Source organism: Podarcis cretensis (genome assembly GCF_951804945.1).
Source record: "Podarcis cretensis genome assembly, chromosome: 1".
Taxonomy (NCBI): domain Eukaryota; kingdom Metazoa; phylum Chordata; class Lepidosauria; order Squamata; family Lacertidae; genus Podarcis; species Podarcis cretensis.
In genome coordinates this window covers 130,246,228-130,259,647 of record NC_137170.1, presented here as the reverse complement: position 1 = coordinate 130,259,647, position 13,420 = coordinate 130,246,228, and the positions used below count along the sequence as shown (strand labels likewise).

General features: G+C 46.3%; 1 protein-coding gene across 1 annotated transcript in view; it reads right to left on the bottom strand.

The window, feature by feature from the left end:
- Window positions 1–5,096: 5,096 nt before the first annotated feature.
- Window positions 5,097–13,420, bottom strand: part of CDK15 (cyclin dependent kinase 15) — a 66,977-nt gene continuing 58,653 nt past the window's right edge. Inside the window, 1 exon segment of the mRNA XM_079980581.1 lies at window positions 5,097–5,651. Within this exon segment, the coding sequence (XP_079836707.1) occupies window positions 5,542–5,651 (110 nt within the window). The 3' untranslated portion in view covers window positions 5,097–5,541.

The following is a 13,420-nucleotide window of genomic DNA, read 5'->3' as shown; positions in this document are numbered from 1 at the left end:
CCCGTTAATAAACAATGTACAGTCATACCTCGGGATAAATACGCTTCAGGATAAGTATTTTTCGGTTGTGCAACCCAGAGGTAATGGAGTGCGTTATTTCTAGGTTTCGCCGTTTGTGCATGCACAGACGGTCAAAATGACGTCACGCGCATGTGCGGCAGCGGCAAAACGCAACCCGCACACACGCAGACGCGCAGACGCGTCTTACATTCTGTTCAGGATGCGAACGGGGCTCCGGAATGGATCCCATTCGCATCCCGAGGTACCACTGTACTCAGAGCAGCCTGGAATAAAGTCATGCAACAAAATTTTAAAATATATTAAAACAGCAGCAATAGGTAACCGTATCTGAGATGCGATCCATTTGATCACTGCATGCTCATGTGAAAATATCCGTAAGGTAAGCAGACCTCCCTAGCCTGCCACGCTTTGTAAAATCTAGCAACTGAGTAGGTTATATGAGAAAAACATAAAGGTAAAAAGGGAAAGGACCCCTGACAGTTAAGTCCAGTCGCAAATGACGCTCAGTGTGGCGCTCATCTCACTTTACTGGCCAAGGAAGCCGACGTTTGTCCACAGACAGTTTTTCCGGGTCATGTGGCCAGCACAACTGAGTCGCTTCTGGCGAAACCAGAGCACCGACGCCGTTTGCCTTCCCGCCGGAGCGCTACCTATTTATCTACTTGCACTTTGACATGTTTTCGAACTGCTAGGTTGGCAGGAGCAGGGACCGAGCAACGGGAGCTCACCCCGTCACAGAGATTCAAACCGCCGAACTTCTGATCGGCAAGCCCTAGGCTCTGTGGTTTCAGACCACAGCGCAACCTGCGTCCCTGAGAAATATGTAGACAGGTGTAAATCATGTTTCATCTGGGGTATTATAAATAAAAGAACACCTGGTTTGTAAAATGTTCTTCATACAACAGATTTTTATATTGAACTGCGCCGCAACTCCCCATTATTTTTTTCTGCACTCCACTGATTCAGAGGCTCACACAGAGGGAGGTGCCCAAACTGAGCCTCAAAATGTTGGTGTCCGGTGAAATCCCCAAAATCGCAAAAAGCACACAATAAAGGGCATTTCCCCCCCCCCTCCATCCCATTTGCTATCCCCCATCTCTGAGTCAATCAGCTACTTTGACATGGCTCAATCACTCCCAGCACTAACAGTGTGCAAACAAATAGAAAATTATTTCCCACTGGCAAACATGCTGTTTACTTTCCCGAAAAAATTGCACTTTTCAGCCTGACAGCTGATCAAGGGCTCTCCGGGCTGCTGTCAGCAGGAAGAAGTGTTTAAACACAGAGATGGGAGTTTAAACATTTTCTCATTATCAGAGAATAAAAAATAAAAATAAAAAAAAATAAATGCAAGCGTGGAGAGCCACAGGACCACCCGCTGTGCGAGTAATGAAGCTGTGTCTCATGACCAGAGCCAGGGGACTTTTATCTCTGTCCCTGGTATCATTACTGAGGTGACACCTTCCCATGATCCAAGGCGGGGCTTTTTTTTAAATCTGCGTTTCCCCAAACGCAGTCGCAGGTTGTGTGAGGGATTTTTGCTGGGTTTCTGAGAGAATATTGCCCATTGTTTGCCGTTCTGGCTACAGTTGTGTCAGCGTTTAGACAAGAGATCTGTAGCTTAGTTCTCCTTTGGGTTGGTTGTGTTGTTGTTTTTTTTAATAAAAAAAAATTGGCCATGAAATTTACTTTGTAGAAAAGGAGGAGGAAACGAATAAGAATTTCATTTATTTTATTTATTTTTTAAAAAACCAAATACTTGTAAAAAGAAATAATAACGATGATTTTTTTGGGGTAAATAATACGATAGTCAATTTGTTTGTTACTCAAGGACCATTCACAAAGTATGCTACTTTAGCACACAGTTCGATGGTCTAGGGGTGGAGGAACCCGAAAAATATTGCAGTATTTTGCCTCTGCAAGCCAGTACTTGAATTGACTGGGGAAAAACATGCCCACCTCCTTTCCCCAAAATGTTAGCATTTGCTCTGATAAAGGCCTTTTTTAAAACGGAAGAAAACCCTATTTTGGTACATCTTAACGCATACTTTCTCTCTCTTTCACCACAATTTCGCTCCTCACTCCCTCCATCTTCATGCATGACATAGTTCCTCATGTTGGTATATTCTCAAATTATTTGAAGGTGTCACAAAGTTGTCAAAGGATGGGTTTGCTGTGATCCCGTTGTGAGGTTTTTGTCAATGGCCTGTACCAAAAAAATGCCTCTGTGAAAGGCTGGGGTTTGGATTAATCCTGATGAGAAAATGAGATAATGGCATGATAAAGTCAACGATCAGGTGACTTTACCTCACGTAGCCCACAATAGCATAAAATAATATACAAGGTAGCTAAATTACCGGTAAAACGGGAGCACGGACCCTAATTTTCCTACCACTTTCTATTGGTATTCATGCTTCCTTGTGTGCATTATGATTTAATATATGGGTATCTATGGTTAATTTGTAAGGCACAGGGCTATCTAGTTCAGACTTTGCAGAATAATCCTTTTGACTAATTGTGGCATGATTTAGGAGCGTACTCATGCAAACAGGCTGGGGTTTTTAGTTGTCTAGCCAGCTGTGGTGAGTAAGAATCAGCTCTAGGCAATCTTTTTTTATTAAAAAAAAATTGTTTCTTTTAGGCCACAAATGACTAATACAGATCTGTGTGGGCAGATGGGCAATTAACTTTCATGGACTTAGTTATATAATTGCTAATGACTTTTATCATCTCTATATTTATTTCCCTCAGTTGCGGGCCTGATTATTTGGAGATAAGCAAGTTTACCTTGGCTGACTGGAGGAAAACACAAGAGCAAGCCTGGAGTTTTCTTGTTCTCTCTGGAAACGAATTCTGATGAGAAACGCTGTGAGAATGTGCTGTCTATGAAAGAAAAGATGCTCCCACATCAGAAGTCGCTTAAGAGCACCTTTCCTATTGACATTCTGTCATTCTGTCAAGAATGCAGAGATCAAGGAGATTATACATGTGCTTGTGACTCACTAGAATATCACTGGCCTCCCCTGAAAACTTCCACCACCAAAAATCTTTGGCTGGATCCATATAAGCTCACTTGCCATCCTTTTCTTTTTCAAAAGCAGACATATTTGGCGTTGGCGTGGAACTCACTAGAATATCACTGGCCTCCCCTGAAAACTTCCACCACCAAAAATCTTTGGCTGGATCCATATAAGCTCACTTGCCATCCTTTTCTTTTTCAAAAGCAGACATATTTGGCGTTGGCGTGGAACTGGTATAATGATAATCCCATTAGCGATGGTGGAAGGTCTCTCTAGGACAGTGTAACAAATATTAAACAATTCCTTTTGTTGACTTCATCCAATGAGCCATCTTTCCCCAGAGACTTGACTTTAATCTAATCCTCTCCTTCCTCCAGGAATCCCTTTGTTGGGAAAGATCGGAAACCAACCCCAGGAATGACAAGTCTGTCCCTAAGCCTTGGATCAGTCAATACATTCTTGAAATTATCGGCTCCCATCTGTTCTGTTTGTCCACTCAGCCCCTGGTCTGGCGATCTCTTTATCAAGGGACAGTCAGATTTATCCTAAGGGTCCAGAAATCAGACCCACTGTTAACATCTCGGTTGCCAAGTCAATATTACTGACACTGCTTTCTAAACAAAAGATAATACGTAACTCGGGACATCTGTTTCCTCTGTTACTGCTGAGATGTGTCGTCAGAGAAGGAAGACATGGCCCGTAACCAGATTCTGTTAGCATCTATGCTGGTGTAAGTCAGCCAGAGACTGAGGTAAACATCAGAGATTCGCTAATTACAAAGCACGGCCAAATTCAATTTATTTTTGTGATAGAAAATGTCTTTTCTCTTTTAGAAATGGAAAAAAGCTTGGCTTTGGCTTGACCTAAATGAACTTGCAGCTCAAACTGTCCTTCACTGTTGCTTTTGCTGTGTGCAGTGTTGTGAAAACTTTCGCTGTAGCGCTCAGTAAAAATAAAGTTGAGAGTGGTGAGCCTCTTCAAAACGAAGGGGAAATGCCCTTCTTATAACTCATAGCTAACACAAAGTGCAGACCTTGGACTTAGGAGCTGTGGGCTTGCTCCAGTGTTGCAAAAGCCCTTTTCCCAGCAAGATTAGCTCTCTTGGATCACTACAACCACAGTCCCTTATCCACCTTCTTTCTTGGTCTTCTGAACAATGAAAGCACCGGATTATGATTCAGGCTGGATCTGAGGCCCAGCTCTGTAGGCCTTCAGATATACACCCAGTCTTGCCGACCTTGATTGGTGTTGGTGCCAGCTGGCCTCGGTCCAGTATACCTGAAGGAGTGTCTCCACCTCCATCGTTCTGTCCGGACACTGAGGTCCAGCTCCGAGGGCCTTCTGGCGGTTCCCTCGCTGCGAGAAGCCAAGTTACAGGGAACCAGGCAGAGGGCCTTCTCGGTAGTGGCACCCGCCCTGTTGAACGCCCTCCCACCCAGTTACCCTGACAACCTTCCAACTCCCCAGTCTCTGTTCACACCTCAGGGCAAGCGGGGAGGACATTTCTCTTGCATTGCCAATGGCTCTCAATGGCCCTGTTTTGTTTCGTAATGGCCCTAGCCTGGCCAGGTCATTTTGCATAGGCTGTTCCTCTGCAGCTTGTATTTCTCCCTTCACATTCCAAATAATCAAAATCCTACCATTTATTAAGGAAATCAGCCCTGAGTGCTCACTGGAAGGACAGATCCTGAAGCTGAGGCTCCAATACTTTGGCCACCTTATGAGAAGAGAAGACTCCCTGGAAAAGACCTTGATGCTGGGAAAGATGGAGGGCACTAGGAGAAGGGGACGACAGAGGATGAGATGGTTGGACAGTGTTCTCGAAGCCACCAGCATGAGTCTGACCAAACTGCGGGAGGCAGTGGAAGACAGGAGTGCCTGGCGTGCTCTGGTCCACGGGGTCACGAAGAGTCGGACACGACTAAACGACTAAACAACAACAAACCATTTATTAATGTCTAGGACTTAGGAGGGGTTCCCCCCAATCTATTACATTATTATCTGTTCGTATAAAGGTAAAGGTAAAGGGACCCCTGACCGTTAAGTCGTCGTGGATGACTCTGGGGTTGTGGCGCTCATCTCACTTTATTGGCCAAGGGAGCCGGTGTACAGCTTCCAGGTCATGTGGCCAGCGTGACTAAGCCGCTTCTGGCGAACCAGAGCAGTGCCTGGAAACGCCGTTTACCTTCCCGCCGGTGTGGTACCTATTTATCTACTTGCACTCTGATGTACTTTCGAACTGCTAGGTTGGCAGGAATCTGTTCGTATAGCCCACCTTTAATCAAATCGTCCCAGGGCACATTGATAGTTGCACTTAATCCTGAAACCTAAAGGGGAAAAATATTTTGCTCCTTTTACTTATGCCTATAATACAGTCTGCTCCTATTTTCTATGATCACTTCTTAGTTTTAATGGCAAGCCCATACTCAAATAGTGACGATGAACTGCATCCGTTGACTTCCTCGCCCCAGAAAAGAAGCCCACACTTCGTTTGTTCTTTTCACCAAAACTTGCTAGAGCTGATTTTGTGATGACCCTTCTCGTATGGAGCAAAGAGATCACACATTTCTGGTTTCAGCTTCACTCCGGGAACCGTGAAGATGGACTGTGCTATGAAGGAAACAAAGAAGCCAAGTATCAGTTACAGGGGAGCGATAGAGGGGAGCCTGCACTGGGTCAAATCTGTCCTTGATGGTGACCCACATTGCTTGTCTTGAAAGAAAACTGCTCCTATGTGATGCTGCTTGACACAGGAGTAAGCTTATTCCTGGGTGAACTTCCCCAGATTTCTTGGAGAGCCTCTACACCAGTGTAAGAAGGATGGATAACCCATCGCTCTCCAAATATTGTTGGACTCCAACTCCCATCAGCTTCAACCAATACAGTGGTACCTTGGGTTACATACACTTCAGATTACATACGCTTCAGGTTACAGACTCCGTTAACCAAGAAATAGTACCTCGAGTTAAGAACTTTGCTTCAGGATGAGAACAGAAATCGTGCTCCGGTGGCGCGGCGGCAGCAGCAGGAGGCCCCATTAGCTAAAGTGGTGCTTCAAGTTAAGAACAGTTTCAGGTTAAGAATGGACCTCCGGAACGAATTAAATACTTAACCTGAGGTACCACTTTATAGCCAATGGTTAGGGATGATGTCGCGCTTGAGTCCAACAACATTTGTAGGTTCTGTAGGTTCTCAACCCCTCTTCTAGTGGAATCTATCATTTTAGTAACATTTATGATAACTTTTTTTAAAAAAAACCCAGTAGCTATGCCTTTGCAAGCCAGCAACTCTCCAGATATTTTGGACTACAACTCCTATCTGCTGTGGTAGCTGAGGCTGGTGGGAGTTATACTCCAAAGAATCTGGGAAACACCAGGTTAATGAAGGGAGTCAGGCAATCTGCTCCAGAAATTCATTCACAGACTGAAACATACCAGCAGCAAAGTATTCCTGGACTCCTTCCCAAAGTAATTTTAACACGAAACCACCACTGGAAACTACAACCATAGAAAGAAACATGTTCTAGTAGTAAACTGGCAATCAGTTGATTTACTGGCAAAAAGTCACACATCCCCATTATTTAAGAAGCAACCAATGGGGTAGCTTTGCACGTTACAAGAAGTGTCAAAGAGCCAACATCCCAGTGACTAATGAATCCACTTTTTTGTAATCTTAGGGTTGTGTCTGTGTGCATCTTCCTCCCTGTGAGATGTGCAAGATCTGATTGGGGGCCCAGATTATACATGTTCCCTGATCCTACATGAGCCTAGAAGCACACAAATTGGATGAGTCAGTTGCTTGTTATCGCTGCACAGCAGGGAATGGTTCCTGAACCATTATCCTTGGCTCCAGTTATCCAGTTGCTTATCAGACTAAACTGATGGGGTTCCCACCCACCCCGACAAGTCTTCCAGGTCACCTCTTTTGATGGCATTTTTGATGGGATGCTGGGGGATTAAAAAACAACAACTAGTCACACCTAGACTTTGTCTGACCATCAGCCTTGGCTTGGCACTCCATCTCTCTCTCAGACCATACTTTGCAGCCTGGATTCCTAACCTGTCCCAATTATGGACTGTTTTCCATTCCCCAACCTCTTTCTTTTGGCTTAAGGGCTGGGAGAGATCCCTGTCTGAAATCCTGGAGACTTGCTCCAAGTCACTGTAGACAATATTGAGCCCAATGCAATGGGCTATAGGTCTGACTCAGTACAAGGAAGCCTTCCTATGTTCTTCCTGTGTGTGCGTCAAGCAAAGCCTGTCCTCCAACACCTTGTCCCAGTCCCCCCCCCCCCCAGCATCTGCTGCCTGAGATGGGTGCCTCAATCTGCCCAATGATAGAGCCGGCCCTCCTTATCCCGGACACTTGTGCTTTTACTGTGCAGCACTTCGGGCAATATGTGACGTTGACCAGCATTTCTGCATTTCAGTCTCAGTAATCCTCCCAGGGAGGAGGATGGCGCTGTGGGTTAAACCACAGAGCCTAGGACTTGCTGATCAGAAGGTCGGCGGTTCGAATCCCCGTGACGGGGTGAGCTCCCATTGTTCGGTCCCAGCTCCTGCCAACCTAGCAGTTCAAAAGCACCTCAAAGTGCAAGTAGATAAATAGGTACCGCTCCAGCGGGATGGTAAACGGCGTTTCCATGCTCTGCTCTGGTTCGCCAGAAGCGGCTTAGTCATGCTGGCCACATGACCCGGAAGCTGTATGCCAGCTCCCTCGGCCAATAAAGCGAGATGAGCGCCGCAACGCCAGAGTCGGCCACGACTGGACCTAATGGTCAGGGGTCCCTTTACCTTTACCTAATCCTCCCAGAAAAACAACAACCCAATTCTCTTTATAGTTACAGTGGTACCTCAGGTTACATACGCTTCAGGTTACAGACTCCACTAACCCAGAAATATTACCTCAGGTTAAGAACTTTGCTTCAGGATGAGAACAGAAATTGTGCAGCGGTGGCGCGGCGGCAGCAGGAGGCCCCATTAGCTAAAGTGGTGCTTCAGGTTAAGTACAGTTTCAGGTTAAGAACAGACCTCCACATCGAATTAAGTACTTAACCCGAGGTACCACTGTACTTTGTTTTTTTAAAAAAATGTAAAGAGGAAGAAACGCGTGTTAGTATTTTCCTAATATCCTAATAAAAAGAATCCCAGAAACTTCGACAAGTTTCCCTTTTCCATTTGGAGGGTGTGTGGAGTGAAGCTAGGATTCTCTAGCACAGCTTCCTGCCCTCGTAGGATTCTTATCTGGAAATTCTCTCTCTTTTTTTAAATGCCAGGAGCCCCAGAAAAGAAATAATTTGGCATAACAGTAGTGGGAATGCAGCTTGCTAATCAAAAGGATTCAAATCTTCCTATGTGCTGCCAAGCTCTCTTCTTCCCACCCAGTGGAGGGTGGGAGGGAAGGGGAGAGAGAGAAGGAGAGAGACAAAAAGACAGAGCAAAACCAAAAGCATGGTGGTTCCCTTCTTCAGCAATCTTAACAAATGCAAACGCTTCCACTCCACTGACTCCTCATTAACTTACCGAATCTGACAGTCTAATTATCGCAGCTGCTTTGTGCTTAGAATAAATAAATATGAAAGTGGATGTTTAAAGGAAAACGAGAAGGGAAAGGGCCGTCATCCAGGCAGTCAATAGAGAGAGATAGTTTGTTTTAAATTTTTATATCCGTACGTATTTAGAGCATTTTGGGGGGGGAAAGACAGTGCCATAGTGGTCTTTCAGACTAATTGAGTTCCTCACTTGGTGGATGATTGCTTGTTGTTGTCACCATTTCCAGCTTTAACTTTTAAACTTTTGTTCCCTGCGAAACCTGCATCTCTATTTTGCTCCTCTCTCTGTATCTCTCTCTTTCCTCTGAGATTGTGGGTGGCAGCAGGGTTCAGCTCTGCCTAGCTCCCAAAGCATCTCTGGCTGCAAAGCAATCCAGCCAGCAAAATGCAGCGGTGGCACATTGCAGAGCACAGTTATTCTTTAAATTATTTCTGTTTTGGGGAGGGGGGCGCAAGTATAGTGGGAGGGGGGGGAATTACAAGCGCTCCGGTTTAAATATTGCCTCTGCCGCTGGAACAACAAACACAATCTATGTAGTCCCTTGAGTCTTTTTCAATTTTCCTTTTCTACAGCGTAGCTGCTTTAGAGGCGGTAATTTGAGGAAGAGGACCAGTTTGGGGGGCGGGAGAGGAATTTTGGGCCCTTCCTCCTCACACTGTTTTTTCTGCTGGAAATCCCCACCCCCCCACCCCCCAGATGCTTCTACTTCCACTACAAAAATATATATCATCGGTATGAGTAGCTTGGGAATGGGATTCTTAGGTTGTGTAAAAATTATGGTACCACTTACTCTGGCTCCGGCACACTCCCACTGGTGGGGTTTAAAGCTAAGTACAGTGGTACCTCTTGGGACGCAGGTGGCGCTGTGGGTTAAAGCCTCAACGCCTAGGGCTTGCCGATCGAAAGGTCGGCGGTTCGAATCCCTGCGGCGGGGTGCGCTCCCGCTGCTCGGTCCCAGCGCCTGCCAACCTAGCAGTTCGAAAGCACCTCCAGGTGCAAGTAGATAAATAGGGACCGCTTACCAGCGGGAAGGTAAACGGCGTTTCCGTGTGCGGCTCTGGCTCGCCAGAGCAGCGATGTCACGCTGGCCACGTGACCCGGAAGTGTCTCCGGACAGCGCTGGCCCCTGGCCTCTTAAGTGAGATGGGCGCACAACCCCAGAGTCTGTCAAGACTGGCCCGTACGGGCAGGGGTACCTTTACCTTTACCTTACAGTGGTACCTCGGGTTAAGAACTTAATTCGTTCCGGAGGGCCATTCTTAACCCGAAACTGTTCTTAACCTGAGGTACCATTTTAGCTAACGGGGCCTCCTGCTGCCACTGCGCGATTTCTGTTCTCATCCTGAAGCAAAGTTCTTAACCCGAGGTACTATTTCTGGGTTAGCGGAGTCTGTAACCTGAAGCGCTTGTAACCCGAAGCGTCTGTAACCCGAGGTACCACTGTACACAAGATGTTAAACACAATCTACAGGTATTCCTGTAGCTCAGTGGTCCCCAGTTAGCTAAGTACTGCGGACCCCCTGCTTTTCAAAAGCCAAGCCATGGAACCCCTACATTATTATTATTATTATTATTATTATTATTATTATTATTATTATTAAAGATTATGTTGATTTACAAAAGTGTGTGCAATGCCTCTCTCTCGTATTTTTTCCCCCATGTAACATTTTTACAAATAGGTTCATTTGTTGAGACATTAGGAAGAAAGGGGGGATAGAGGTGGCGGGGGGAAGATGGGTGGGGATGGGTTCGGGTGGCGATATTTCTATTATGATTAATGTATGTAGGGTTTAGTGTCAGCGTTGCTCGTGCTGTTCACTTGTGTTCCTTTGGTGGTGAGAGAGGTTGGGGTTGGCCTAGGGTGTGGTTATTCATTTGTGGTTGGCTGTGGTGGTCTTTGTTTTCATGTGTGAGTGGGGTGGGTGGGTGTTTTGGATCAGCGTAGCCATATTGATTTGTATGATGTTGGTGGATTTTTGTCGTTGTCTTGTTGGGCTGTGTATGTGATAAAGGGGAGCCATACAGGGGTGAAAGTGTCTTCTTCTATTTGTCCCTGTGTCAGCTTAAGTTTATTGGTTAATTTTTCTAGTAGGGCTGTTTCCCATACTATTTGGTACCATTGGTACTTTTGAAAATGTTGACATGTATGTGGTGAGGTTTTTGTTATGCGAATGGTGCCACCATACCCTCCAACATGTCCCAACACAAAACCAGGACATGTGTCTTCTGGGCTGCGCTCCCACATGACTCACATGACCTGCGCAACAGCACCCCAAAACATGCATTTTTCAGTGCCACAATATTGTGCATTTTGGGGCACCGTGCTCCGCGCCCCCCCAAAACGGGATGTCCTGGACAGTTGATGGGTATGTGACATGGGTTACGCAGATCTCCTGGGGTCCATGGACCACCAATTGGGATCTTCTGCTGCAACTTCTTGAAAAATACTCCTGTTTGATGTGCTTTCCCTCAAACCAGTTTCCACCCAGTTCAGCTGAAGTTGTATGTTTCAGGCAGCCACTGATCATGCGCAGATGTTAGAAGAAGAGAAGAAGAGTTTGGATTTGATATCCCGCTTTATCACTGCCTGAAGGAGTCTCAAAGTGGCTAACATTCTCCTTTCCCTTCCTCCCCCACAACAAACACTCTGTGAGGTGAGTGGGGCTGAGAGACTTCAAAGAAGTGTGACTAGCCCAAGGTCACCCAGCAGCTGCATGTGGAGGAGCGGGGAAGCGAACCCGGTTCACCAGATTACAAGTCCATCGCTCTTAACCACTACACCACATGCCCAGTGGGGAGAACCCATTTCATTTCTTCCTCAAGTGTGAAGTCCTGTCAACAACTGACAGGACTTGAAACTCTCTCACCTACTTGCCTGGCACATGCATGTTGTAATCTTATTTATTATTTGGTTTGTTTAGAGCATTTGTACCTCACTCTTCAACCAAGAAGGTTACCAGAGTGGCTTGCTTACATGCAGTCAATAAAAACAAGACAGTCCCTGCCTACAGGCTGACAAACTAAAAAAACACAACACACAAGGGGAAAGGGACAAGGAGGGAAGAAATCAAACTCTGGTACCAATCCTTAAACAGCTGTTCTCATAAATCCAGGACATACCACAGAAGAGAAATCCAGTGTGTAAATTAACTTGCACATTATCGTTGTAGTGAATTGTTAAAATATCAGTTATATAACATACCACTGACTCAAGTTTCATATGTGAAAATTTCCAAAGTCTGCATTCACTAGCGCTGAAACTTTACAATGGATAGATCAGATCAGTCCTTTTTAGGGCCCCACAGCTATGTGAAAGGTTTGAAGCTTGCTCAACAGCGATCACACCAAGTGTACAGACAGACAGCTCCCTGTGCTGTTAGCGCACAAGGGGAGGTGTGCTTGTTTGCACACTGACATAGATCAAAATGGATGAGAGAGGGCTCAGGGAGGCATGTTTCCTTCCTTTAGCAAGTGCCCAAGCCACTTAAGGGGGGAATTGTCTCTCTTGGGGGACACGGGTGGCGCTGTGGGTTAAACCACAGAGCCTAGGACTTGCCGATCAGAAGGTCGGCGGTTCGAATCCCTGCGACGGGGTGAGCTCTCGTTGCTCGGTCCCTGCTCCTGCCAACCTAGCAGTTCGAAAGCACATCAAAGTGCAAGTAGATAAATAGGTACCACTCTGGCGGGAAGGTAAACGCCGTTTCCGTGTGCTGCTCTGGTTCGCCAGAAGCGGCTTAGTCATGCTGGCCACATGACCCGGGAGCTGCATGCCGGCTCCCTTGGCCAATAAAGCGAGATGAGCGCCGCAACCCCAGAGTCGGCCACGACTGGACCTAATGGTCAGGGGTCCCCTTTACCCTTTACCTGTCTCTCTCGGAGGAGACTTCCAGACTGTATTTTTGAGTGAGATTCAATCCCATACCAACAAACTCAAGCTGCACCATTAAAGCTGATTCCGAAGTCTTGTGCAACAAACCTGCTTCCCCCCAAAACCGGACTTTCTGTGACAGAAAAATGCACTGGAAAGTGTGCGATAACACTTGCTTTGACAATGGCATCTAATCTCACTGCAGGATGAATGTGGTCATTCAGAAGAGCCCAGTGTTGGTCTACATGTTACACCCAACACCAACAATGTATGTTAATCTTGGCCACCAAGTGGAGCAGAGATGGGAAGCTTCAGGTCCAGGGTCTGAATGCAGCCCCCCCCCAAGTCTCTCTATCTGCTCCCAGGCAACATCCCTCACCCCCCCTGTTCTGAACTCCTTGAATGTTTATGCCTGGCTGAAATCATAGAATACCCGTGTACCTGAAGGAGCGTCTCCACTCCCATCGTTCAGCCCGGACACTGAGGTCCAGTTCCGAGGGACTTCTGGTGGTTCCCTCACTGTGAGAAGTGAGGTTACAAGGAGCCAGGAAGAGGGCCTTTTCGGTAGCGGCGCCCGCCCTGTGGAATGCCCTCCCATCAAGGAAATAAACAACTACAGTGGTACCTCAGGTTACATACGCTTCAAGTTACAGACTCCGCTAACCCAGAAATAGTACCTCGGGTTAAGAACTTTGCTTCAGGATGAGAACAGAAATTGTGCTTTCTGCGGCGGCAGCAGGAGGCCCCATTAACTAAAGTGGTGCTTCAGATTAAGAACAGTTTCAGGTTAAGAACGGACCTCTGGAACAAATTAAGTACTTAACCCGAGGTATCACTGTACCTGACTTTTAGAAGACATCTGAAGGCAGCCCTGTTTAGGGAAGTTCTTAGTGTTTGATGTTTTATCGTGTTTTTAATATTATGTTGGGAGCCAACCAGAGTGGCTGGGGAAACCCAGC